This window comes from Aedes albopictus, chromosome 2 (assembly GCF_035046485.1).
Source record: "Aedes albopictus strain Foshan chromosome 2, AalbF5, whole genome shotgun sequence".
In the NCBI taxonomy this organism is placed as follows: Eukaryota; Metazoa; Arthropoda; class Insecta; order Diptera; family Culicidae; genus Aedes; species Aedes albopictus.
In genome coordinates, this window is record NC_085137.1 from 38,323,035 (window position 1) to 38,350,312 (window position 27,278).

General features: G+C 39.9%; 1 protein-coding gene across 1 annotated transcript in view; it reads right to left on the reverse strand.

The window, feature by feature from the left end:
* Positions 1-27,278, reverse strand: part of LOC109421249 (centaurin-gamma-1A) — a 560,936-nt gene that overhangs the window by 37,922 nt on the left and 495,736 nt on the right. Inside the window, exon 2 of the mRNA XM_029854525.2 lies at positions 26,521-26,753. Coding sequence (XP_029710385.2) covers positions 26,521-26,753 — 233 coding nt within the window. The remainder of the gene's footprint in view (positions 1-26,520; positions 26,754-27,278) is intronic.

Sequence of the window (27,278 nt, forward strand, 5' to 3'; positions counted from 1 at the left end):
TTATAGCTTTATCAAGGGTTTTATTTCCTGATGAAAAAATATTGAATTCCCTGATTTTTCCATATTTTTTGAAGATCTTGAAAATTATTCCAGGTACAAATCACTAATTTCAAAATTTGACATTTAGGACAGAAAAAATTGTGCAATGTTTTTTGAAGATAGGAAAAATTCCAAGCGATAATACTAGAGATATACCTGGAAGAAATAAAGCACATTTTTTTTTCAAAATTTAGATTCGAAGCTCGATTATCTGGACTTTAGTTAGAGATTTTCGAACTGCAATTATGTTGAATGTTATTAAAATTTTTGAGCCTTTGGATGGAATTATCTTCAAATTTTTTAACTACAATCTTGAAGCAATTAATTGCAGAAAAATAATACAGGTAATCTTCGACATAACGTGCCCTCGATATAGCGAATTCGATATAACGTACATTTTGCTTCGATATAACGTAAAACATTGAACATTTGAATTTTTCCCGGAAAAACCATCAGATAAGCTACGTAAGTAATATTTATTTGTTCTTACTTAGAGTTTATCGATAAAAACAACCAATTACCATAATTCCATATAACGTTAAAAACTCCATTTGTTTCTACAAAATGGGGACCACAAACATGACCCGGAAGCACTCACACATCTTGAAAATTCTTACTCCAAAATCGCCAGAACGAGGATGGTGCAGCAAATCCATCACCACAACTTTCAAGTGCAGTTTTGGACGTGACGTCCAATACAGCATCCACAAAAAGTTGATCGGGTTCGCCTTTTAATCTTTTTATTCGTTCTCCCTTCCATCCGCTTATCGAATGTATAAAAATAGATTTCCGAGCTACCGCAAGAGCTGTCGCAGGAGCTGTCGTTACCAATACAACCACATTCCGAATTTGTTAGGGGAAAGGTGCGGTCGTTTAAAACAAGCTATTATTTCATGTTGAAACTACCAAATCTCAGTTTGGACGAACAAACGGTCAAAAATTTCGACACATTAAAATATTTGTATTGTTAAACAGTGGAGGAGTTCAGTTTCAACTAGAAATCAGATTGTCGCTATATCAAACTGAAAAATCGGTTGATTTGAACTAGTAGTGCTTTTATATTTTTTTTCACTGCGCGTGGTTCAGAAACTTCTTTCGAGGATCTGCTAAAATTGTTCCTTTTCGAAAACATTCTCCAACAATTGCAAGCAATGTCTATGAATTCCTCTAGAATATTCTGAAGGAGGTCGATATTGGTCTAGTATTGTTTCTAATAACAATTTCAATAATCAATATTAGACTTTTAACCATTTTCGTTTTTGTGATATGCTTTGCTCAAAAACTCATTTTAGTTACAAAACAAGAGTTTATCCATGGACATCTATCTATCTTAAACACGAAATTTCGTATCATCAAAAAATCCCTGATTACCTTAAGAATCGCCTGAGATTTCCAGAACTATTACAGTTTTTTTCAGGTAGTTGGGCGACCGATATTAGAGGGAAAGGCTATGTGCAAGACCTTGCACTGAATGACTGAACCATGGTTACGAATGGCCTTCGCTAAAACTTATCACCATGTTGAATCGAAGCTAAACTAGCATCTGTTCTTGGAATTTGCTAAAAAAAAAATCGTACACTTACATACGTACATTCCTATTGGAAACAATCAAACAATGCGCCAAAGAATGCATAATTGCCTTCCTGTTCCTGTCCTCGGCAGCCCCTCGCGACAACTCCTTCACGCGGTAGTATTCAATGTCATTCTTCACCCCGACACGTTGCCATCAGCATTGCAACCTAATTGCACCTCGCTGTAGTGGATATAGAAAAAAAATCTGCAAACGGAATATGTAACAATAGCGCAACGTTCATTCGAATCCAATCGATGATCGCTGAATTGCAGCAGCAACAGCAACAGCAGCGATAAAAGCGAGGAAAACGATTGGTACACGCGTGACGACCGACCGACCGACCGATATCCCAGCGCGGCATCCTAATTTGCATATTGCAGCATGCAAAATTTCTATTTGCATATATCCATTTGGCATCGAATAGCAGCGGTGATGCACCCATCCATCCATATGTGTAGTAAACCGTTTTCCGAGAGAAAAATGATGCGTTAATTGATTAGGTCTGCATGCAGCACCCCGGGGCACCTTGATGACTTTTGCGCAGATTTGCAAACGACGACGACGACGACGACGCGGATGCAAATGAGATTGAGCGGATAAAAAAGAGTATTTTAGCCACGGTTGATTTGCTGTTACGCAAATTAGAGCTTAGCATCCCGATCGGAAGGATCATCCTTGCGTAGCTGCGTAGTTGATTGGATGCAAAGGGGGTTCAAACTCCAGTAGGAATCCATTGATGCGTGTTAAATTTTTACGATTTATTGATTTTGAAGTAACAATTCACCGAATAGGCTTAGGATGGCTATACATTTCCGATTTAGATGATAATCAGCTACGCTTTAGCAGCTTGTTCCTACACTATTTTCGATATGCTAATAGGATTTGAACTGTAAAGTTGGTTATTTATCGCTTCATTACTATCACTGTGGGGTTCAATGTATAATTTTGCTGATACACTAAACTGAGAAAGGTGTAACGAAACATCGGTCTGGTGTAAAGCAATATAAAAACGAAAATGGATTTTGATAAATATTTAAGGACAAGGTATTTGGAGTACATAGCTCAAATTTTCAAGAGCACCGTTTAGAACCGGTGAACGGGTATGGCTGTAAATGCATCACGCTGATTGTTCAGTGGCTGTCATCAGCGTGATGCATTTTGATCCAGATCCGTTCAACGGTTCTAAAAACGGTGCTCTAGAAAATTTGAGCTATGTACTCCAATCACCTTGTACTTAACCCTTTGAAGCCGGAATTTTTCCAAGCGTTCTTCTGGATTTTTTTTTCTACGTTTTTCTGTAGTTTCGGTATTCAATAGTATAAAAACGGTTGAATATTATGCGGAATATTTTCTTTGGACATCCTAGGTCATCCAAACTATTCTTGAGTTTAGATCCTTAAATCTATGGCTGTAATGGTAACTTCTTTCATTATACAAAACTGCAATTTGTAATCTATCATGTCCAGTAAGTCTTCTGAAAATTCAATAGACAGTAACAGATCATTCGTGATATCCTAGATCATCCAAACTGTTCTTGAGTCAAGATCTTAAAGTCTATGAGTGTAACGGTAACTAATTTCATTATACAAAGCTGCGATTTGTAATCTATTATGTCCAGCAAAGCTCCTGAAAGGTAAATAGAAAATATCACATCATTCGGGATATCCTAGGTCATCCAAACTGTTCGTGAGTTTAGATCCTAAAGTCTGCGGGTGTAACGGTAACTGATTTCATTATACAAAGCTGCAATTTGTAATCTATCATGCCCAGTATGTCTTCTAGAAGGTAAATAGACAGTATCAGATCAGTCGGGATATCCTAGGTCATCCAAACTGTTCTTGAGTTTAAATCCATAAGTCTACGGGTGTGACGGTAACTTTTTTCATTATGCAAATCTACGATTTGTAATCTATCATTTCCAGTAAATCTTCTGAAAATTCAATAGACAGTATCAGATAATTCGGGGTATCCTAGGTCATACAAACTGTTCTTGAGTTTAGATCCTAAAATCTACGGGTGTAATGGTAACTGCTTTCATTATACCAAGCTGCGATTTGTTATCTATCATGTCCATTTGCGATTTGTTATCTCAATGTCTAGTCTTCTAAAAGGTAAATAGACACTATCAGATCAGTCGGGATAGCCTAGGCCATCCAAACTGTTCTTGAGTTTAGATCCTAAAGCTTATGAGTGGTAACTTCTTACATTAAAAGCTATGATTTGAAATCTATCATGTCCAACAAGTCTTCTGAAATTTACAGTTGTTGTTTTCATCAACTAAGCTGCATAACAGTAAGGAGCCCATAATATCCCAAAAATATATAACAACGCGTATTGTTTCTCTAACTGCTTTGGTAAGTACAGTAGATTATGTAACACCTTAACATAGGGGCAAAAGCTATTATCACAAGTGTAGACCTGAAGCTATGGTCTCCGGAGTAGTGATGTTGATCTGGAATATCTATCAGTACAGATTACAGTCTAAATTGTGAGACTAACCACTGTTACTATCAAGAGCTAAACTTCAGGATAGTTTGGACGATCCTCAATGTTCCAAAGGTTCATAAAAATATATAGTAGACTTTAGGTTGGTCCAGTCATCGCTATTGGTTATGAAACGTTACTCAGTATGTCAGATAAAGCTGATGTTACGAGTGTAGACCTGAAGTTCTGAACTCATGGATAGTTTGGCTGACCTGGAACATTCCCATAGTGTCTCTAAATGACATTTCAGATTTCAAGAGCTTCATGGATCTCAGCACATGCTATGCTATTATTTATGGTGAAAACACAAAGTTTTTCTTGTAGATTTGCAGGGCTTCATTATAAAACAGGTTGACGACCGTGAATGTCCCAAAGCTTTATAATAAAAAAGTAGACTTCGGATTGCTCCAGTAACTGCGGTTGATTATGCAGCGTTACTCAGTATAACAGATATGGATACAGTTACGAGTGTAGACCTGAAGTCCTGAACTCCAAGGAAGTTTGGCTGACCTAGAATATCCCTGTAGTATCTCTAAATGACATTTGAGATTTCAAGAGCTTCACGGATCTCAGCAGATTATGCTATGCTATTATTTATGGTGAAAACACATAAAATTTCTCTTGTAGATTTGAAGGGCTTCATTATAGAACAGTTTGGACGACCGTGAATGTCCCAAAGGGTTATAATAAAAAAAGTAGACTTCAGATTGCTCCAGTAACTGCGGTTGATTATGCAGCGTTACTCAGTATAACAGATATGGATACAGTTACGAGTGTAGACCTGAAGTCCTGAACTCCGAGGAAGTTTGGCTGACCTAGAATATCCCTGTAGTGTCTCTAAATGACATTTGAGATTTCAAGAGCTTCACGGATCTCAGCAGATTATGCTATGCTATTATTTATGGTGAAAACACATAAAATTTTTCTTGTAGATTTGAAGGGGTTCATTATAGAACAGTTTGGACGACCGTGAATATCCCAAAGGGTTATAATAAAAAAGTAGACTTTAGATTGCTCCAGTAACTGCGGTTGATTATGCAGCGTTACTCAGTATAACAGATATGGATACAGTTACGGGTGTAGACCTGAAGTCCTGAACTCCAAGGAAGTTTGGCTGACCTAGAATATCCCTGTAGTGTCTCTAAATGACATTTGAGAGTTCAAGAGCTTCACGAATTCCAGCAGATTATGCAATACTATTATTTATGGCGAAAACACATAAAGTTATTCTTGTATATTTGCAGGACTTCATTATAGAACAGTTTGGACGAACCTGATTGTCCCAAAGGTTTATAATAAAAAAGTAGACTTCAGATTGGTCCAGTAACTGCGGATGATTATGTAGCGTTTCTAAGTTTAACAGATATGGATACTGTTACGAGTGTTGATCTGAAGTCCTGAACTCCAAGGTAGTTTAGCTGACCTGGAATATCCCTGTAGTGTCTCTGAATGACATCTGAGATTTCAAGAGCTTCGCGGACCCCAGTAGATTTTACAATACTATTATATATGATGAAAACACATAAAATTATTCTTGTAGATTTGAAGGACTTTTTTATTGAACAGTTTGGACGACCCTAGATGTCCCAAAGGTTTATAATAAGCTTGTAGACTTCAGATTGCTGCAGTAACTGCGATTGATTATGTAGCGTTTTTAATTTTAACAGATATGGGTACTGTTACGAGTGTAGACCTGAAGTCTTGAACTCCAAGATAGTTTGGCTGACCTGGAATATCCCTATAGCGTCTATAAATGACATTGTAAATGTCAAGAGCTTCACGGATCCCAGTATCTTATGCAATGCGGAAATACAAAAAAATATTCTTGTAGATTTGAAGGACTTCACTACAGGACAGTTTGGAACACCTAGAACATCCCAGAATATAAAACACCTTTTGATATTCTTGATGAAGGCTAAATGAATACATATAAACGAAACCCACATCCATGTTTAGCTTTTAGAACAACTGGTATGTCAATTATTTCGTTTTTTTTTTAATTTCATGGTTTTCAGGATGTTCTAGGTTATCAATAATGTCCCAAATACAAATATCCCATTTTTTCCCTAATAGAGAACTCAATTTGCAACAACTTTGCCGAAGACAGTATTCTGTTTTATCGAATGGGTGAATTTATACAGCCGTTTCTATGTTGGGGTCATATATGACCCCTCCGGCTCCAAAGGGTTAAAGCTAACAATTAAAAAAAAATGAGAATAGGGAAATGATATGAATCCCATACATTACTTCTGAAGAAGTTAAGAACGTGTCAAGAAATCATGCATTCGCTTTAACGTGCCTCTTTACTTCTCCTCTTATTTGTCACCAAAAATTTAAATTAGCACCTTCCTCCAATTTAAGGCATGCAAACCACAAGCGAGCGGACACACCCCTGATCCGGTCTCGTATTTTCGAAGGCTTACCAAAAAAAGCGCCAATTAATCTACCCCATAATTAAGAAAAAAATCGCAAATTGAAATCTAATCTAATCTCGGGCACTCGACTTCCGCTCCCTAGGCGACAGACAAAATTCACGATGCAGTCTGGGCCCGCTTCGTTCGATGCCTGCTGTTGATTTGAGACTGAGATTGCTGATGGTGGAAAGTGTGATTAAAGTCCCCTCTTGTGTGTGTGTGATTCTTGATTCTTGCGCTATGACGAGCCCTCTCCACAGGAGCACTATACTGCATAAATATAAATATGCTTCCTTTGAATTTCCACGTCTGCACCGTGCGTCGTCGCGTCGCCCACCTTCGCTGCTTATCCGAACATGTTGTTGGAATATCCTGTCAAGTAGCGTTCTGCAACCAAACATATGAACTCAGACTCAGGAAAGGGGAACCAGGAAAAATCCTACACTGACTGCGCTGTCAAAGAACGTGTGTGTCTCGAGAGGTTCTAGCTAGCTGGTGCTGTGCTGCTAGACGGTTGTTGATTGCACACTGCCTGCACGGCTACTGATTTTCACCCTCACCTGGGCTTTCGGAACGGGATGTAGGATACGTACGTAGGATGCAAAATTTTCACCAGCCAGCAGCGCAGTGTGGGGTAATGACTTGTTTGCCCCGGAGCGGATTACATATCTTGATTCCTGAGAGTGCTAAGGGTCGGTGTGGTAGACTGCGACAGGAAACTTCCTGGCCATATGTCGCTGGTGTTGCTTGAGTAAGGAAGTAGAATTTTAATCTTGAAGAGTGAAAAGTAACATATATTGAAGTGACTGAGTAAGAGTGGCTTTCCATCTATCCCTGTCTGCAGTTCTATTATAAATGACTTGAAAAAAGCAAGCTTATTTCAAAACTTTCAATCTGTTACACCGATACTTACCTTACCGATCAGGCTAAGGCCTGGGTGGCCTCTGCTGTACATAGTAGCCGTCTCCATTCCACTCGGTCCATGGCTGTTTGTCTCCAGTTCCGCACTCTGCGTAGGGTCCGCAGATCGTCCTCCACTTGGTCGACCCACCTAGCTCGCTGCGCTCCACGTCTTCTTGTACCGGTCGGATGACCCTCGAGAGCCATTTTAGTCGGGTTGCTATCCGACATCCTGATGACGTGACCCGCCCACCGTAGCCTCCCGATTTTCGCGGTATGGACGATGGTTGGTTCTCCCAGCAGCTGATGCAGCTCGTGGTTCATTCGCCTTCTCCAAGTCCCGTCTTCCATCTGCACTCCGCCGTAGCTGGTACGCAACACCTTCCGTTCGAAAACTCCAAGGGTGCGTTAGTCCTCTGCACGTAGGGTCCATGTTTCGTGCCCATAGAGGACGACCTGTCTAATCAGCGTTTTGTAGATAGTTAACTTCGTGTTACAGCGAACTTCATTCGACCGTAGAGTTCTGCTGAGCCCAAAGTAAGCACGATTTCCTGTCACAATGCGCCTCTGAATTTCTCTGCTGGTGTCGTTGTCGGCGGTCATCAGTGAGCACAAGTACACGAATTCTTCAACCGCCTCGATTTCATCACCGTCGATATAAATTCGGGGTGGCGGCGCGGTGTTTCCTCCCTCGAGCCCTTTGTCATCATGTACTTTTTCTTCGACACAATAATGACTAATCCGATTCGCCTGGTTTCACTATTTAGTTGGATGTACGTTTCCGCCATCGTCTCAAATTTACGAGCAATAATATCAATATCATCGGCGAAACCAAGCAGCTGAACGGGATTCGTGAAAATCGTTCCACTCGTGTTTATCTCCGCTCTCCTTATTACACCTTCTAACGCAATGTTGAACAGCAAGCACGAAAGACCATCACCTTGCCGTAGTTCTCTGCGAGATTCGAAGGGACTCGAGAGTGCCCTAGATACTCGAACTACGCACTTCCCTAGATCCATCGTTGCCTTGATCAATCGTATCAGTTAATCCGGGAATCCGTATTCGTGGGTAATCGGCTATAACTGTTCTCGATCAATTGTATCATACGCCGATTTGAAATCGATGAACAAGTGATGTGTGGGCACGTTGTATTCGCGGCATTTCTGCAACACCTGGCGGATTGCGAATATCTGGTCCGTTGTAGCGCGCTCACCCTACATCCAGCCTGATATTGCCCCACGAACTCTCTTGCAATCGGTGATAGACGGCGGCATAAAATTTGAGAGAGTATCTTATAGGCAGCGCTCAGTAGTGTGATCGCGCGGTAGTTCCCGCAATCCAAGTTGTCGCCCTTTTTGTAGATGGGACACACGATACCTTCCATCCATTCCTCCGGTTATACTTCCTCCTCCCAAATCTTGGTAATGACCCAGTGTAGTGCTCTCACCAGTGATTCTCCACCGTATTTTAGAAGCTCGCTTGGTAGTTGTTCTCAGCGGCTTTGTTGTTTTTCAACCGGTCAACCTCCTCCTCAATCACTTGGAGGTCAGGGGCCGGAACTCTTCCGTCCTCTGCACATACTCCTAGATCTGTTACCACGCCATCTTCGGTACTTGCAACGTCGCCATTGAGGTGTTCATCGTAATGGTGCCGCCACCTCTCGACCACCTCACGCTCGCTCGTGAGAATATTCTCGTGATTATCTCGGCTCATGTCGGCTTGTGGCACAAAGCCTCTGCGCGAGCGGTTCAGCATCTCGTATAACTTTCGTGTGCGGTACAGCTCTTCCATCGCTTCGCAATCTCGTTCTTCCTGCTGGCGCTTCTTCATCCGGAAGACTGAGTTCTGCCTGTGCCGCGCCTGTTTGTAACGTGCCTCATTCGCTCTCGTACGGTGTTGCAGCATTCTCGACCATGCTGCATTCTTCTCGTTTTTCAACTGTTCACATTCGCCGTCGTACCAGTCATTTCTGTGATTCCGAGTCGCGAAGCCTAGTGCTGTAGCCGAGGTACTACCTATGGCGGATCGGATGTCCCTCCAGCCATCTGCAAGTGTAGCTGCGCCAAGCTGCTCTTCCGTTGGTAGGGCCACTGCTAACTGTTGCGCGTAGTCTTGAGCCACTTCTACGTTACGAAGTAGCTCGATGTTGAGTCGCGGCGTTCGACTTCGACGCGTGGTGATAACTGTCGAAAGTTTTGAGCGCTTGCATACAGCGACTAAGTAGTGATCCGAATCTATATTCGCACTGCGGTATGCCACATTTATTTATTTATGCCACAAAAGTTCAGCTTATTGGACGCAGTGGCTTAAATTCCCCAACAGGGGAGGGAAAAAAAAATGTGCGGACATTGGTTATATCTGAGAAGAATTTACCGTCGATTAGAACGTGGTCGATTTGGTTTTCTGTTTGATGGTCGGGTGATCTCCAGGTGGCTTTGTGGATATCTTTGCGGGGGAAGAAATTGCTTCGGACTACCATACCACGGGAGGCTGCAAAGTTTACGCATCGCTGGCCGTTATCATTCGATACGGCGTGCAGGCTGTTTCGCTCGATTACCGGTCTGTACATTTCCTCCCTTCCTACCTGCGCGTTCATGTCACCGACAACGATTTTCACGTCACGCGGCGAGCAACCATCGTATGTTTGCTCTAACTGCGCATAAAACGCTTCTTTCTCGTCATCAGGTCTCCCTTCGTGTGGGCAGTGGACGTTGATGATGCTGTAGTTCAGGAAACGGCCCTTAACTCTCAACATGCACATGCTTGCGTTGATCGGTTGCCGGAACCCGATTACACGTTGTCGCATCTTGCCCAACACTATAAATCCTGTTCCCAGTTCATTGGTGGTGCCACAGCTTTGGTAGAAGGTAGCCGCTCGATGCCCGCTTTTCCACACTTTTTGTCCAGTCCAACAAAGTTCCTGCAACGCCACGATGTCGAAGTTGCGGGGATGTAGTTCGTCGTAAATTATCCTGTCACATCCTCCGAAACCCAGTGACTTGCATGCAATTCCATGTTCCAAGTTTCCAATCGTAGTCCTTATTTCGTCGCGTGGGTCTTTGCCGATTGTATCGAATCATATTTTCTCCTATGTTATTCGCAATGAGGATTTTTACGGGCGGCTTATTGAGCCTACGCCAACACCCTTGTCTCGCCGGAGGGCCATCGTGTCAGTTCTGTTTAACGTCCCAACCAACACTAGGACGATCACGCTGATGGGGCTACCACCTTGGATCTAGCTGGGCGTGATGCAGCATTTCTTACTCAGCCGCTGAATGCCAGAACAGACGCTGAGGAGCTCCTGATCAATTTATTTGAGATATTGCGAGATTATTTGTTTTGTTTGTTGAAATTTCTCTGTAGCTGGGCAAGAATTTTGTGCTGGATTATTGTCAATAATTATTTCAGGAAATAAAAAAAAAATCCCAGAAATAATAGATAAATTTCGCCAAGGATGTTGTCGATCATCTGGCAATCATTTAACTCATTTGTCTATAACTCAGTTCAGAAGCCTAATATTAAAATGTAATGTTCGACAAACTTGTAGATTATTGTTTTTCCTACAATTATCACCAAGGACGCCATATTCGAACTCTTATATTTACGGCGTAAAGGTGTTAGTACTACCTAGTCATATTAAACGATCGGATTTTTCGATCGTTCAGTATGAGTAGGTGGTACTAGCGCTCTCACGCCGCATATATTTATGAGATTTAGAATATAGCGTCCTTGGTGATAATTGTAGGAAAAACAATAATCTACAAGTTTGTCGAACACATCATTTCAATAGGCTTTTGAACTGAGTTATAGACAAATAAGTCAAATGATTGCCAGATGATCGAAAACATCCTTGGATTTTGCTGGAAATCACTCGCGATTTTATCAACTAGTCTTCCAGAAATTCTAAAATGAATTTTACCAAAAATCCTTCTAAATTCGAATATTGTCATAAATCTCACAAAAAAACTATACCAGCACACTGGATCTTTTTATTCTAGGCTCATTGCAAGAGAACAAGGCAGGTTTACTCCTAGTGATTTATGTATCTGAGATTAAGTTGCAATGTTGAACTGGGATTCCATGACGTTTGTCCTTAAACGGAGTAGATATTCCACTAAAACGCTCAGGTTTTTTTAAAAGGTAAATTAAAGTCGCCAAAACAATTTGTTGAATTCACACGAATCACAAGGCTTATGTCACGATCTCCATCAATTTGACCTTTTCAGATGAGTTCATCCATGGCACCATTTCGCAACCTGACACCCATCAACCTACATCGCTCCGAAGGATAAACTTTTATCTATCGTGTTCGCTATTTAGATGCATACCACTCCGCAAGGATGGGTCGAAAACCTGCTGCTATGATATCAATTTTCCACACCCATTACCGCTCGATGGAACACAATCAAGCTTCACGTCGCCGCCACCTTCAGTAGTTGTGTGTGCATTTAATGGAACAGTTTCCCACAGCTAATTTTGTTTGCCGAGTGCAAATAGCAGCGCGGGAGCTTCCACCGAACCGCCATCATCATCATCATCATCATAGGTCGCATCGATCGCTCGCTCGCTCGATTCCTTCAACTTTCACCTTCTTCGGTTCAACCGAATCGCTCAACTTTATCTGGGCGGGTTCGTTCGCGCGCCTGCAGCAACCGAAACGGAAGCAAAGTGACATCGAGCTCTCCATTTCTAATGCTTGTGAACCGTACTTCCGCTTCGGTGCTGCTGCAACCGATACCTCCGACAGCATGTCTCCGAGGAAGGAGGATCCCACCTAGACACAGAGTAAAAAGCAATGACACTTGTTTACTCTCCCACGTCGTCGTTTCGGCAGAGCAGCGTCGTCACACCTTCAAGGAGGGTTCCAGCGAAATCGGTAGGTACGCAGTTGAAGAAGAACATTAAATATTAAGCGAGTTGAGTGACCTAGTTTTGTTATGTTTCGTTGATTCGTTTCAATTTATAGGAAATCGTCACAGGATTTAATTAAAATTTTTATTCGAATTATTTAGGTCCTATTGATTGATCGACCACCAGCAATAGCTTCTGAACTCTGGAGGCGAAACCTGTTTCGTTGTAAGGGCAGCGATTCATGATGTAAGACTTTGGTGGCTTCGGAGCAACATATCAACGATTTGAAGTCAGTTGCATCGGTATGCCTCCCAGGTTGAATTAGGATAAATGTACCAATAGTGGTGCTATTAGTAGCTCCTTGTAGTAAAATATTTGAATAAAATTGATAATACCACAAAATAAAAAGTCTGAAAGCGTTAATCGGTAGTTTTCCATTTGAACTTGCTAGGAAAAATATAAAAACCATTGTTTATTTCAGTTTTTGCTAATAAATCACTTGCACCAACTATAGGTACATGGTTCCTATTATGGAGGTAGAATTTAACATTGGTTCCTATAGTGGCGCATCCCATTGAATTCTTATGGGACCCACCACTATAGGAACACTACCACCACTATAGGTGCAAGGGAGCAGAAAAATTAAGGAAAATAATTGTTTAAAATGGGTTTTTCGGCAAATCCATCTCACAAAACTGTATTAATGTTATTAATTAGCTATGATGCATCTATTAAAAATGTCATTTGCAAGCTTTTTGGTCGAAATAGTGATAAATTGCCACTACCACCACTATTGGTACTACCTCCACTAAGGGAGCTTTTACCCTATATGAATAGATTTGATTGTTTTGTTAAAATAAGGTTCCCTACTCGGTGCACACGGTATGTTGCCTGGCGCCCGGGTGTCCCCCGACAGATAGATCTCCCACAGCAGCAAGCTACCATGTACGGTAGCGCTCCGCTCACGTTTGATGTTAATCGATGTTGTACCACCAACCAAACGGAAAATCGAGCCTTCACGAAGGTAGGCGCCACTGCGCTGTTTGCCATCAAGGGTTGCACTGCTCGCTCATGTGGGTGAAGTGACTGATGGACGACGACTGACTGGTAATGGAAACTGGAGCACCTCGGCCAAGCAGTAGTGTCTTTTCTCTGCGGGACAATAAATATCTTCTGTAACAGAAGCCACAATCTTGACATATTGCTGTGTATTGAGAGTGGCAGAGGTAGAGGATCACTTGCTTTTACAACAAACAGACGTCAAGTGCTGTTGAGCTCGCAAGTACCTACCGAGCTTTGTTTGCAAATATTGAATTTTGAATTTTCAATTACTTTGAAACAATAAACAAGTGTGCCAGTCGCGATACATATTGATGAGCCTTAGAGATGGCAATACTTAAATTTGAGGTTACTATCTGAAGTAGATCTTTACTAATGTTTTTCTTGGCGTAACGTCTCAACTGGGACAAAGCCCAAACAGCCACACAAGTCACAAAGGAGTCTCGACAGCGCAATTTTTAGGTTGTACAGTAGTTATATTCATGTAATTCTAACCCAAAGGCAAAATAACTTGAAAACGACTCGTGTCAAACCAAAATCCTGCGTTGTTGACACTCCTTTGTAGCATGTGTGCTGCTTGAGAGCCTCTGCTTCTCAACTTATTGTTCTTAAAGAAGTTTCACAGTTATTAACTGACAAGAGCTTCCTCTGCCAATGACCATTTTGCATTGGCCCAAGAAAGTCAAGCAAATTTCTTTACTGACATTTAGGTGAAAGTGAAAAGTATTCAACAGGTTCATGAATGCACATTTCCTTTACCTGTGTAAAATTTAAACACGATCGGAGAAATCTTTATTTTTATATAAACTACATAAAACAGTAAAAAATCAACGGAGGTCGCCCAAGCATACAGTGGTACAAATTCGTTTAAACGCACATACTTCTCAAAACATTCTCTTTATGTTGCTATATATTAAAATTTATAATAATAAGGCCCTAAGTATCATTAGTGATAGTATTTGTAGAAATGCATATTGATATCTAAAATTGTGAAATAATTACTACAGGAATTAAACGGCTACGCAGTCTTCAATACGGAAAACGAAGTTTATTGATTTAATCTTGACCAAACACAAATTATTGACCACAGTTACAAACCGACGACACTACCATTTCTTGAAATGTGTCACATTACAAACTCAGACCACACAATCAACAAACGAACAGACGTAGATAGACTCAATACCACATACGCAGCTTTGTTGCACAGCAGCAAGGCGATACATGAACGCGACAAACCGAGTACAACACGACAAACTCAGGCCAAACATGTCTAAAGGTCCTATCTGCAGAAGAGAGGCTCTCTTTGATTTCCCTCTCTTTCGTTAATATCTCAGCTGTTTATTTGTATTATTATTGTCTCCTTGCATTGAACGATGGTCAAACCAATCGTCTTTTGATTTGTACTGCAAAAATAGTTGAAAAGTGTACCATTACATTGCAATAATTGAAAGAGAAAGTGAACAAAGAGAGCTTCTCAAATGCAGATAGGACCTATTGAAGTGTTTGGCCTGAACTGACGATGAAGAATAGTTATTAAGATAGGGCATTTCTGCTACCAAAGCTTGTTCAACCATAAGAAGGGGGTTGCTAGAAGTAGATTTGCGCCAACAGCGTACAGTCCGTTGCAAAACTAGACAAACGAAAATTGTGTAAGACAAAAATTTATAACCAGACAAGAAACCCGACAATATTTAAATCTTTTATAACAACTTCGCAGCATGTACCAACAACAAAACAACCAGACAGTTACAGTTAGACGAAACATAAGACCAAAAGCGAACACTTCTAAGTCACTTAGTGTAAGTAATCCAGATCTAACTTTGTATCCATTCGTCGAACTAGTATAAATTTTAGTACCCCTGAAGATGACACAAAACCCCAGTGTCGAAACGTCGGGCAAACAATAAACTTCGTTTTCCATATTGAAGACTGCGTAGCCGTTTAATTCCTGTAGTAAACTTCTCAGTCGATCCGCCAAAAGATTGTGAAATAATTCACCACTAACAATTATGGAAAAAATGTAAAAAGTGCGTTTAAACGAATTTTCCTCCACAAAGTTTATGGATATTACATACCTGATAAAAATAAAACGAATAGAAGAGAATTCTTGGTTACTCATGCAGATAGTATATTAGGTGAGTGTCTACCAAAACATATACCAATAAAGCACAGATCACCTTCAAGTAGAGTTTACCGTAGAAAAATCAAGTGCGTTTAAACGAATTTGTACCACTGTATACGGGAAAAGATGGCAAGGACAGAATGTAGTACGGGTGAAGCACAAAAAAGCATGGATCAGAACGATATGCGTAGGTTTTATGCAACTGTCAATGGTGCGCGATACAAAACTGCGTCAGTGCATACCGTATCATCCAATGAACAGAAAGTTTATTTGCAGGCTTATGCGCCATTAGGCATAACGAAGCCGAGTTCATTTGAATATTTTTTTAACAATTTCATGTTGGATTCTTATATACTATGTTAATTTTGGGGAACCGTAAAACTCGCGGTTTGGCCGAGGTTAGGGAGAACAAAGTTTTTCTTTGGGAAGGATGGGATTATAGGATCTTTCCGTTGACATTCAGCAGCGTAGAATATTGGCGTTTCACTGCTGGTCAAACGAAGAGTGGACAGACGACCTGTAACGATACAAACAAACGGGTTTCGAGGGGAAACAAGGTGAACAACCAAAGCGACAAGGGGGGATCAAACAACTACATTAATGTTCTTTAAGTACTCGTAAACGAGCCTCAAGTATTCTAGATCCCGCTTACCCAGCACATCTCTAATGTCTTGCTTTTCTGGTTTCCCTCGGGCCCTGAGGGATGCACATAAATCGGATCTGGCAATACCGTATTCGGGACATTCCCACACAACATGGTTGATGTCTTGATAGCCTGCACCACAGCTACAACGATTGCTATCAGTGAGCTTTATTCGATAGAAATGTGAGCCAAGAGAGTAGTGATTGGACATAAGCCGACACATTACCTTGATAAAATCTCGACCTATATCCAACCCTTTGAACCACGGTTTCTTCGACACCTGCGGGAGAATGGACTGTAACCATCTGCCCAAATCTCCATCATCCCATTTTTGTTGCCAACTGATCAAGGCATGCTGACGAACAATTGAAAAAAATTCATCAAAGGCGATTTGTCGGTCATAAATATCGCCTTCCATAGCGCCCACCTTGGCAAGCGAGTCCGCCTTCTCATTGCCCGGAATCGAGTAATGCGAAGGGACCCAAACCAAGGTGATATTATATGCTTGATTCGATAAAGCACTCAGAGTAGATCGTATTTCACTGAGGAAATACGGAGAGTGCTTTACCGGCCTCATTGAACGGATAGCCTCTATCGAGCTGAGGCTATCCGTAAAAATGAAGTATTGATCAGAGGGAAGAGAGGCGATTCGCTCTAATGCGTAGTGTATAGCCACCAATTCTGCGACGTATACTGAGCAAGGACTTTGATGTTTGTGGGCGGCGCTATGAAGCTCATTGAATACACCAAATCCAGTGGAATCATTTGTTTTTGACCCGTCGGTGAAAAATCTTCTGTCGCAGCTGACATGACCAAACTTGCTTGCAAAAATTTTTGGAATGTGCTCCGATCGGAGCTGATCTGGAATTCACGGATTTCTTGCTTCATGGTCAGATCAAAACCTATAGTGGAATTGAAGAAGTCTGGGAAGCAATCGCGGTTGAGAATATTCGAAGAAGGGCTAACCTCCAGAGTCATGTACGAGTAGTACACTGTCATAAATTATGTTTGATGAATTCGTTCGATAAGCTTTTCAAAGTTTTCAATTACCAATGGATTTAGTACCTCACAGCGGATGAGGAACCTCAACGACAACTCTACGAATCGATCTGATAAAGGCAATACTCCTGCTAGTACCTCTAAACTCATTGTGTGAGTCGAGTTCATGCAGCCTAACGCGATTCTAAGACAGCGATACTGAATACGCTCTAGCTTCAGGATGTGTGTTTTCGCGGCGGACTGGAAGCAGAAACTACCGTACTCGAGAACCGACAGTATCGTTGTCCGATATAGCTTTATCAGATCTTCCGGGTGGGCTCCCCACCATGTTCCGGTGAGTGTACGCATGAAGTTGATTCGTTGTTGGCACTTCTGATACAGATAATTAATGTGCTTTCCCCAGGTGCCTTTAGAGTCGAACCAGACCCCTAGATACATATGTGAAAGAGCTTGAGAGAGTTCCTTACCCAAAAATTGAAGCTCTAGATCGGCTGGATCTCGCTTCCTAGAAAAGACAACTAACTCAGTTTTCTCCGGAGAGAATTCGATACCCAGCTTTACTGCCCAAGCAGACAAATTGTCCAGAGTATCTTGCAATGGTCCTTGCAGATCTTCCGCCTCTGGTCCGGTGATAGAAACCACGGCGTCGTCCGCAAGCTGTCGTAGCGAGCAATTTTCCACGAGACATTCGTCGATGTCTCTAACGTAAAAGTTGTAAAGAAGGGGGCTTAAGCATGAGCCCTGGGGGAGACCCATGTAACTAATTCGTGAAGTTGCCGAGGTTCCATGAGAGAAAAACATGTGCTTCTCAGACAACAAGTTGTACAAGTAGTTGTTTAAAATCGGAGAAAGCCCACACTCGTGGAGTTTGTCTGAAAGGACATCAACGCAAACTGCATCAAAAGCCCCCTTAATATCCAAAAATACTGAGCCCATTTGCTCTTTTTGAGCGTAGGCCAGTTGAATTTCAGTAGAAAGCAGCGCTAGACAGTCGCTCGCTCCCTTGCCTCTGCGGAAACCGAATTGAGTATCTGAAAGAAGGCCGTTCGATTCAACCCATGTGTCGAGCCGATGGAGAATCATCTTCTCTAGCAGCTTCCGTAAGCACGACAACATCGCAATAGGACGGTACGAGTTGTGATCCGACGCGGGCTTCCCGGGCTTTTGGATGGCAATAACTCTCACTCGTCTCCAATCATCCGGAACAGTGTTGCTCTCCAGGAATAGATTGAATAAGTTCAACAAGCGCCTCTTTGCGACGTCTGGGAGGTTTTTGAGCAAGAAAAGAAAGTAGATTTGTTGAATAGTGTAAATCAAAGGGGTGCCGCAGTCCGATCTATTTAGCGCATTTGGAACGCCTTGTCACGCCCAGATCTCTGAACGAAAACATTTTGTATTTCGTATACGCAAAATTCAGCATATTGGAAGTCTGTGTCAAAAATTGAACTCAATCCTCCCAAGCAAACCAAAGTTACAGCATTTCAAAGTTGGCACGCTTATCCGATCAATTATGCAACACAGTGTACATCTTTGGATAAAGCTGACCATGTACTTATGATGCTCTGCATAGGACCTGGAATATTAAAAAGATTTGCTCCTTTTGAATCTCTAGGAACAGATGATTATTTCAAACATCTTAAATAAAAACTACTTATTTGAGGTTTTGCGACAGGGTCCATTGTGTGGCTTCGTGGTAGTGCGGCTTGGTTGAATTGGTAAGGAGAAAAGTGTGACAATCATTTTGTTGCAAGACATAATGCAATTTGTTGGGCAATTTATTTGGAAATTTGTCAGGCAATTTCTTTGGGAAATCCATCGGTAATGACTTGGGAACTTTTTTCAAAATTATTTCATTAATTTTATCGGGAATTTTAACGGTAATATCTTTGGAAATGTCTTGATTGATTCGATTGGAATTATTTTGACAATTTCTTAGAAAAGGTCTTATTGTGAATTTTCAACGTTGCTTTAAGGAGTTCCTTCCGAAATTTCTTCTGCAGCCCTCCTTGAAAATTTCATTGGAAAACGCGCCCTCTCAAAGCTCTCAAATCACATCAGGCATTATTTTGAATTCCTCCCGCCGTTTCTTTGAGAATATCTCCGAAACATCTATTGTGACATTCTTCGGAACTTTCTTTAAAAACTTCTCCGGTAAGAAGTGCATCGGAAATTCTTTTAGAAATCACATTCGGATTTTTTTTCTTTGGGGAATTCTTGTTATAATTTTCATATATTGAGCGTTTTCTTACGAATTTCAATGAAACATTATTTAGAATATTGCTTTGTTTGCTCGAAAATTGCTCTGGAGTATTCCTTCAGCAATAATTTTGAAAATTATTCAAAAATAAGATTTTTTCAATGCCAGTGTAAATTATTTGAAAGATTCTTCAGCAAATCCTTTGAAATCTTCAATTTCCGGACAATTCTTTCGATAACTCCAGTGGTATTTTTTTTAAATTCCTTGGAAAGTTCCGCTATTTTTTTTTTCAAAAACTCCTTTAGAAACTTCCTTGGTATGTTTTTGGGAATTGATTTGACCAATTTCACTGGAAATGCGTTAGAAATTTCTTTAGGGATTTTCGGAGTAATTTGTTTGGAAGTTTCTTATGCAATTGCTTTGGAATTCCCTTGGAGCCTGTGTCTTATTTTCTTCTCCTTTGGAAGTTTTTCGGCAATTTCAGTAATTTCTTTGGACATTCGGAGAAAGTTCGAACTCTCAGTCTTGAAAACTATACTTTTGAAACAATCGTTGGTGGATCAAGTAGTACTGTGAATAGTTGATGAGAAAAGCTACCACAAAATCATCACAAAATAGCCTATATATCATGACCAACCAATAACTACAAAAACAGACAATTAAGAACGGAAATGATAGACAAATTTTTCCCTTGAAAAAGGCCACATCCCATGGCCGAAACGTCAGGCAGAACAGAATAAAATCGACTAGAGTGCCAACTTCCTCCAATTAACATATTTCCAGTCGTTTGCCAAGAATCTTCGGAAATTCGTTTGTTAGAAATCTCAAGTTGATTTAAAAAAAATTCTTCGAAAATTCCATTTGAAAATTCGAAAATTCTTTTGGAAGATGCTGGCTTATTGGGCCGAAGGTCTCACCTTCGGCCGAATGGCTTCAGGCCAAATGACCTTCGTCTAAATTGCCAGAAACCCTTTTAGAAATATATTCAGCAATTCCACTTGGAATTCTTTCTGCAACACTTTTGAAAATAATCGATTCCAACTCCTTCAGCACTTTCAATTGGAATAAAATTATGAATTTCAAAAGAAATTATTAGAAAAATTTTTAAAAGAATGACGGATAAAATTTACGAAGAGATTACCGAAGGAATTCCCGAATGTTCTGGAGGAACTGTGGAAGGAATTCCAAAAAAAAGGAATTTCCATAAAAGTTTCCCGGGAAATTTTTGATTAAAATACGAAAAAACTTAAGAGGAATTGTTGAAAAATTTCTCTAAAGAATTAAGACATAAGAAATTCTCAAATAGATTGCCGAAGGAATCCCGAAGAAATTTCCAAAAGAGCAGCCGAAAGCAGTTTCTAAAGAAGCTTTTGTTAAAATACAAAGAAGTTACAGAAGGAATTTCTACAAAATTCTCACAGGCATTATGATTTTTCAAAGAAATTGCCACAGGAATCTACTAAGGAATTATCAAAGAAATGTTCTAAGAAATTGCTGAACAAATTTCAAAAGAACTACCGTTTATTTGGTCGAATCAAGAAAACACAAAAAAAAACAAAGAAATTGGTACAAACATTTCTAAATATATTTGTCTAAATAATTTCCAAAGAAATTGAGATCAACAGCAGACATTCACTGTGCAATTGTCGAACGAATTTTAAAAATTATGCCGAAGAAACTTTCCAAATGCATTATCGATGAAATTATCGAATTTGCAAAAAAAAAATTGCTGATTAAAATTGAAAAGAATTTACGCAGGAATTCACAAAGGTCAAAGTAATTGCCAAACCTATTTCTAAAGAAATTTCCGAACAAATTCCCGGAAGTAATAGCTTTTTTACAAAATTTTAGTCCTTTTAGTCCACCTTAGTCCTCAGCATGACATTGCTCATTACTCGCACATTATCACTTCGGATATATCGGACTCAGCCTTTTCCTATATCGTCCTTAATAAAAAAATAAAAAGAATATCATGGAAGTATCTTCAGAGTGTTCCAAATCTAACGAGCTGATTTTGTAACTCAGCAAGAAGTTCCCTCAATGATTCTTTCAGGAGCTTCCTTGATACATTTTAACCTTCACGTCCCGACCCCTAACATCTAATTTTCAAAATGATGGCATTTCGTCAATTTTCATCCAACTTTTTTGAAGTCGCCCTCAATCGGTCATAAATTAGTGAAGTTTATAACACTCAAGCGGCCATGCAATATCCGGAACCATTTCGGAGATATTCCGGATTGTACTGGAGTCAGGAAGGATGCCGAAATGGCTAAAAATGATTATTTCGTGTGTTATTGTGTTTGAACCATCGATTTTCAGCGGATTTTTCATTGCGAACAACAAAACACAACTGCGATAATCCGATTTGAATAAGTTGACCCATCCAGATCACCGTGACAGGTTTCGCGGGGGCCTCATTGGGGACACTTCTGGTTTTCATCCAAAACATGTCGTGGGATATATCAAACTTCATGATTTCGAATTACTGAGTCAGAAACGATACTCTGAAATCTGTATCAACTAATACGGTTTGCAACCAAAACATGCCGTGAGACGTATTGATTTAGAGAGAATGGGGCAGAAAAATTTGACTGAAGTATGTAGCAACTGATATGGCCGCTCCGGAACACCTGGAACAGGTTCCGCGGGTGCCTCTCAAACCGGAATGGTTCCGGATATGACATGGTCACTTGAATGTAACAAAGTTGCACCAATTTATGATCGATTGAGGGTGGCTTCAAAAAAATCGGATGAAAATTGACGAAATGCCAGCATTTTGAAAATGAGTTGTCGGATGTCGGGTACGTGAAGGTTAAACATTGCTTGATATTTTTTTAACCCAATATCAAAATCTCCCAAGTTATTCCCTTCCAACATTACCAAAAATCTAAGAAGGTAACATAAAATGTTGCGAACTCAAATTAGTGAACTAGAGATATGAACCCGTCAGATTTAATTTAAGATTACAAAATTTTCAAAACTCTTCTAGGTCGTCGTACTCAAGGTATTCACTTGAAAACGGTGTAAAATTAGCATTAACAAAAACAAAAACAAAAAAAGGTACACTACCCGTCATATGTATAGACTCACAAAAAGTATCGCATCACATTGACTCTCCTCGATATCTTCAATATCTGAGGACTTACAAAGACGCTGTTTTCAGCAAAGTTATTCAGAAGCCCGACTAGATAATTGCAACAAAAATATATCATAATCCTAACAAATCATGATATTTATAACTCATTGTGATATAATCATGTTCAACATCCTTGGTGTTTTCAAAATACTATAACTAAATTATATCACATTATGTTATAAATGTTGTTTCATAACTCATTGTATTATAATTAAGTTTTAAATTTTCGATATTTGGGAAAAAATGTAACAAAATAATATCAAATTATGATAGAAACCAGTAATCCAGAGGCTAAAATTCGTATCACATTTTGTTATAATTTTGATATGATTATAACAAAATAAGATATAATCTTGATTAGACCAGTGTACTTTGTGTCACAATTTTAGTTATTTATAACACAGCTAGTTTATAACATAATAAGTTAGAGTAAAATATTATAACATCATAACACAATATGATACAAACTTGATATAATTTTCTAGTCGGGAGCCCATAAGCAAAAACTTTTCTGAAGGCGACATTTTTGAGGGTGTTCCGGATTTGAAGATATCGAGATGAGACAAGGTGATTGAAATATTATTGTATTCGAATAAGTGTAATCAGTTTCATACCTTTTAATTCCGCCCTATGTAGGCACATAGGGCGGAATTAAAAGGTACGAAACTGATTACACTCATTCGAAGAGGGTATTCTGCTTAGAGGGTTCGAAAAGTCGGTACAAGATATTATTGTATCGTTTTTGATCGATTGACCGTTACAAATATTTATTTCACTTTTTGTCGAGGGGGGGGGGGATAAAAATAATAAAGCATTTAATCTGAAAAATATTAAAAACTCATCGGATTTGTTAAAGAATTTTTAGCAAGACCCGATATTTTGATAAATATTTTTTATCTGCCCCCTCAAAATGCTTAATCTTGCCAAAAATTTTGGAAGGGGGGGGGGAGGAAGACAAGAAGTCAAAAATAAATTTGTATCCGCCTTATGACGGGTAGTGTACATTAGCTTGCTGATGAGAAGCATCTTGCCAAAATACCCGAACAGAGGAGAATATGAACTTAACAACTACGAACGAATTCGCATAGCCTGTTTTTATATCTTGTTTTGTTATTAATAAATTATCAAGACATAATTTTCCCATAACCTATTTTGTTGAACATTTTCATTTCAGTGTTAGTCATAAGTTTGTTAGTTCTTCGCTTGTTTTACGGCTCTTTCAGTCTATATTAAGCAGCTAAAACGCCTTTCGCATCTACTGTCCTACGTTTCGGTGTGTATTTCACCTTCTTCTGGGAATTAGAGGCTGCGTTTTGTTGTTGTGTGTGTATGAGTCTTTTCCGACATATTGCTGTCTATGATTTTTGTTGATGGCGTCCCTCTACGGTGCATGTGTTCGAATACCTTTTGCGTTCACTGCATCGATTATTTCTGCTATAAAAGTTTTGCACTTATTGCTTTTGCCCGCAACTACGCTGTGGATAAAAGCTAAGCTTCTCTATCGCCCGCGCACTGCAGCTAACCGTATCTAACTGAGGTGTATGTGATGGTGTGTTTGGTTTGTCAATTTTACAATATTCCATGCAAAGACTGTACAGCATGCTATATTGGAATGACAACACACAAGTTAAACACACGAATCAGCGGTCACAAAACACACTATAATACACTCAATCGCCTCCAATCAACAAACACCGATAGCACCGATCCACAAATGATCCTCCTCAGCCAGAAAACTGCGCTATTAGAACATAGCATTCAGCAAAACCATCGATTCGACCTAGAAAACGTAAAAATATTAGACAAACACGACAAGCAATACAAATTACCACTATTAGAAATGTGCCATATTGTAAACAACGAACACAGTATGAACAGACGAACAGACACCGAAGAACTGAGTGCGATATATGCAGGCATTCTCCATGCAATGAAAAACAGACCAAAAACAAACAGAACACATAGGCAAAACAGATAACACACACAAATACAAACCATAAGAACGCAATAGACATTAAAATTGACAAACCAAACACACCATCACATACACCTCAGTTAGATACGATAAGCTGCAGTGCGTGGGCGATAGAGAAGCTTAGCTTTTATCCACAGCGTAGGTGCGGGCAAAAGCAATAAGTGCAAAGCTTTTATACTAGAAATAATCGATACAGTGAACGCAAAAGGTATACGAACACATGCACCGTAGAGTGACGCTATCAACAAAAATCATAGACAGCAATATGTCGGAAAATACTCATACACACACAACAACAAAACGCAGCCTCTAATTCCCAGAAGAAGGTGAAATACACACCGAAACGTAGGACAGTAGATGCGAAAGGCGTTTTAGCTGCTTAATATAGACTGAAAGAGCCGTAAAACAAGCGAAATACTCGTCAATACAGTCGTTAGCAGTCAGTCAAATCCATAAGTTTTTCGCCAATTATGAACTGTATTTTTTGTCCTCTTTTTGTATGCAGTTATTTAGGAAATTTCTGAATGAATCGTCTGGAGAAGTTCTTAAGTAGTTCGAAAAAAAAACACTTGGAAGTTCTGGAAGATTCCTCGGATGAATTTCTGGAGAAACAATAAAAACAAATTCTCTTAGCAGTTGTTGGAAATCTTGGAGAAACCTTCTAAAAAAATTCTGGAGAAACTTTCGAAAGAGCTCCTAGAACTCTGAGCAGTATTCTGGAGGAATTTCTAGGAAAATCTTCGACAAATACATGTTGCTCCAACGTGATTGATCTAACTTGTATGAATTGCACTAAACTGAATAAAGAGCTGGGACACTCCACCTATTCTGAAAGTGCTAATTAAGCAGTTCATACATTTTAGATCAATACCGTCACTGGTCAACTCTTTACAGTCAGTTGGGAAGGGAAAGGAATGTTACAGTATGTTGGATGTTGCTTCTAGAGACCGAGAGCACTCTGCGTCCTCACAACTAGCACGGATGAGATATTTGTTAGTAGGGTAGGATGTGAGGTCTACGAATCACCTTTTGTCGGTGATGCGGTCCATGGATACGGGATATAATTTTAGGTGATAGTGTGTTGATTATTGTGATGGAGAAGCGGCAAAGTTCGCTTGGTAGAATAACTTGTAGGCGTTATATTATATTTTACATTTTTCTGTAAAAGTTGAAAGGAAGGGAAACGGATTTTCAACCCGTTTCTGTTCTAGCGATGGTTGAGCTAGCGATACATGAGTTGTATATGTAGGAAAGAGAAAGAAAGAAAATAGATAGAAAGATACAATGCTCATGTTCTATGTAAAAATCTTTTAACAAGTTTTGAAAAGAATTACTCTCAGTGTACCAGTAACCGCTCGTGTTCCAATAGCCGCTCACGAGTGTAGAAAACAAAGCTCCCTGCAAAAATACAATCTTTTTTCCACGGATATTCAAAATATGCGTGCCGAATTACACAGCGCAACATTTTTTTGTCTCAAGAGCAAACTTATGTGTCTCCGAAGGTTTTTTGGCCGCTGAATCCGAATCCGGGCTCAGATTTGTTCCAACACGTCACAGTTTTGAGCTATACCTCAATTTATGGGGCAAAATATGCAATTTTGGGCTTTTTTGACTGCAAGCCATTAAGCATGGAAATATTTTTTTTGAGCAATCAAAAGGTTAATTGGTCAATTAACATCTAAATTAACGACTCATGCAAAATATTTCGTTTTACTGAATCAAATTTGGTAGATTTAAGCATTTTATGTTAGTATGTAAACTTGCATGCAACTTTTGGAGGGTGACTTGTATGGGAAATATCGTACCTAACATAAATCATTTAAAACTATCAAAATCGGTTTGGTAAAACGAAAAATTTTGCGTTAATTTAAATGTTAATTGACCTATTAACCTTTTGATTGCTCAAAAAAAATATTTCCATGCTTAATGGCTTGCAGTCGAAAAGCCCAAAATCGCATATTTTGCCCCATAAATTGAGGTATAGACAAAAATATCACTAACACCCTTTTGCAATAAGGTCCCTCAATTAGTAAATCAACGAAGTTAGTTATCGAAATCGAAATCACTATCAATCCGTGACGCCCAAGAGCGGTAATTACTCTACACTTTTTAAATTTCAACCAACCTGCATCTCCGGTGGTCCACCCTCGTCCCGTATCAGCAGCAGGTAACTCTGGTTATCGATCTGGATTTCCTTCTTAAACCGTCCGCCCTCGGGCGATTCCTCCTGCATGTACGATCCAGTCAAATATCGGTGAACCAGCGCCGATTTCCCCGAGCTCAAACTGCCCACGATCCCCAGTCGAATGTCCGGCACCGACCGTGAGATCGTCCACTCCTGACTGTTGACGAAGGAATCTGCAAAGCAAGAAGAAAAAGCGAAAATTTAGCAATTGAATACTTAAAAGGATTTTCGAGGATTTTTTTTTCGATGTGAAGAAACGGGTTTTCTCCCCAGTGTCCAGTCGAAACTGTATCAAGGAGCAGAGGTGTTAATGAAAATCGTACATGATGACTTTGGGAATAATTTCATTAGGACGAACTGCGCTCCGAGACACGCCGAGGAAACACCGATGGAAACAAGTTTCATTAACACTTCTTTTCAAGTGTCAATCTCTCATGTGTCACACGCTTTTTGGATGTTTCTTTTTTTCGGGTCCGAAAAATATACGGAGGGAATAGCGCTGGACCCGTTCGGTGTAAATCCGCTTGTAGTTAATCAAAGTTAGATGATGTTTTGATATATGCTCAGCAAAGGAAAATTAGGGAACAAGATGCTTGAAATTTGTTTTTCATCCGGTGAAGAGTCCGTGACATTCGACAAACATCGCCGGCTACACGGGTGGTACACGTACGATACGGTCAGCCGATTTGTTCTGGTTT